This window comes from Austrofundulus limnaeus, unplaced genomic scaffold (assembly GCF_001266775.1).
Source record: "Austrofundulus limnaeus strain Quisiro unplaced genomic scaffold, Austrofundulus_limnaeus-1.0 Scaffold1185, whole genome shotgun sequence".
In the NCBI taxonomy this organism is placed as follows: Eukaryota; Metazoa; Chordata; class Actinopteri; order Cyprinodontiformes; family Rivulidae; genus Austrofundulus; species Austrofundulus limnaeus.
The window spans coordinates 60,085-62,163 of NW_013953587.1; the positions used below are offsets into that span (position 1 = coordinate 60,085).

The 2,079-nt window shown below is 37.9% G+C and overlaps 1 protein-coding gene across 1 annotated transcript in view; it reads left to right on the plus strand.

Annotated features, from left to right (window-relative positions):
- LOC106534483 (cytochrome P450 2K4) overlaps window positions 1-2,079 on the plus strand; it is a gene marked incomplete at its 5' end in the record, with an annotated part of 9,743 nt that overhangs the window by 1,876 nt on the left and 5,788 nt on the right. The window contains 2 exon segments of the mRNA XM_014031137.1: window positions 174-334; window positions 448-627. Coding sequence (XP_013886591.1) covers window positions 174-334; window positions 448-627 — 341 coding nt within the window.

A 2,079-nucleotide genomic window follows, 5' to 3' on the forward strand; every position in this document is an offset into this window, starting at 1 on the left:
CAATGCAGCCAATAAACTATTCTGTGTCTAACATATACATACATACATATTTTTTATTGACTTTGGTACTTTTTTTCATTTTTGAATTAACTGAAGTATACTTTATAATATGAATTAAAAAGATAAAATTATTAAAACGTCATATTGAATTGTTTTTGTATTCTTTGTTTCAGGAAAACCTTTTGAAACAATGCAGCCAATAAACTATTCTGTGTCTAACATCATCTGCTCCTTGGTCTACGGCAGCAGATTTGAATACAGCGACCCAGAGTTTACATCCATGGTGGATCGGATAAACAAAAACATCCAAGTTATTTTTTCTCCTTCCATTCAGGTATCAGAACAAACTTTAACCATCCGCTGACCCACTGCCCTTTCTTTATGAACTTTATGAAACATTAACTCGTCATTTACATTTCTCTACTTTCTCTCCTGCACATTTAAAAGGTTTACAACATCTTTCCATGGCTCTTCAAATGGATGCCAAGTAAGAAGCAGTTTCATAAAATGTTTGAGAGCAATAAGARGCAGAATCTCACCTTCTTCCGCAAACTGAAAGAGACGCTGAACCCAGAGATGTGCAGAGGATTTGTGGACGCTTTCATGGTCCGCAAGCAGAACCTGGAGGTTTGTGTAACTGTTTGAAAGGATTTAATAATTTATCAATCAAAGGTTTGTTGAATCAATTCCCCTTCCTGCAAAACTGATTTGGAGTAAAAATTAGTTATTTAAAAGCATTAAATAATTTAACTAAAAGAGTTGAAAATCAAACTGATTTTGATTAGTTTTCGTCCTTATTTTAAAGAAACAGTAATTTAGCTTGAGAATTTGCATTTCAATGAATCTGCAGAATGCATAACGCTGAAAGATTTTTGCTAAGAGCTGATGAAAACTCAACAAAACCTTTGTTCAAAACCTTTGAAAAATATTCAGTTGAAGGTGAAAGAACTTAATTTAGCACAAACATTAGCCTGACCCTTGCCTTCCTACGCAGCTCCGCTCAATTCTAGTTTCCCTTCTCTGCTCCATCGGGGACTTCTCCCATTGACAAGGATTTCGCTGGCAGATTTTTAGCCGGGCCAATCAGAGAACAGAACGTCAATTTTCTGCGCAGTGGCTGCTTGTAGTTTATTTTATCTGGGCCAATCAGCAAACAGAAGGCGGAGTTTTGAACAACGTCAATTTTCTGCGCAGTGTCTGCTAGTTATTTTAGCATGCGGCAGTGGAGGAAGTGAATGAAGCCAGTCCGTGTTCATAAGGCTTCAAATTAAATTAAATTTTGTCTGACAAAGCAGCAGCTCTCATTTACAGTCATCTCGTTCGGCTCGGTATATTTCTCCACTCAGTAGGGTTGTTTACAGCACACGTGATTTCCAGTTAGCTTCTTAGCTTAGCCTCCGTCACAGTGACAACACACACATGCTTCAGCAGAGGCCACGCCTCCTGCAAGAATCACTTCTCTATGCAACAAGTCCAGACCCTTGTACGAARCAAAGTGAAGGACAGGGGTCTGGTTTTAACCAGGCTAACAAAACATAGGAATTTAATGGAAAAGTAACTAAAACCAGGCAAAAATTAGCTACAAGAATCTAAAAGTTAGAGGAAAATAGCAGACAGCACCACACCCAAAAATCACAATAAGTGTTTACAGACCTGCTGCCTGCACAATCATTTACTATTCATTGTAATTACTAATCTGAAMAACCATTTGCACTACTACTCATTTACATTATTACCAGTGGTGGGCACCAGCCCGCTAAAGCGCAAATCTGCTAACTGCGGACCTAAATATTTCCTTTGCATTTTAGCGGTTTTAGTAATTTTTATAATTCATAAGCAGATTTGTGCTTTCTAAAATTAAAATGCARTACYGCTAATTACTAATTATCTACCAGTCATCATTATSTTGAACAGCAGAAGGTATGACTGTCAATGAATCACAACACATGTGATCTATCCAACAGCACCCMTCCCMGRTAAACACACTTATTGTGAAGGTATACATCCTGCTGACTGTTGCTTTGGGTCACGGTTCTGATTTCCCACAATGCTTTGTGTCTGCTTACGTAGCAGGAAGGC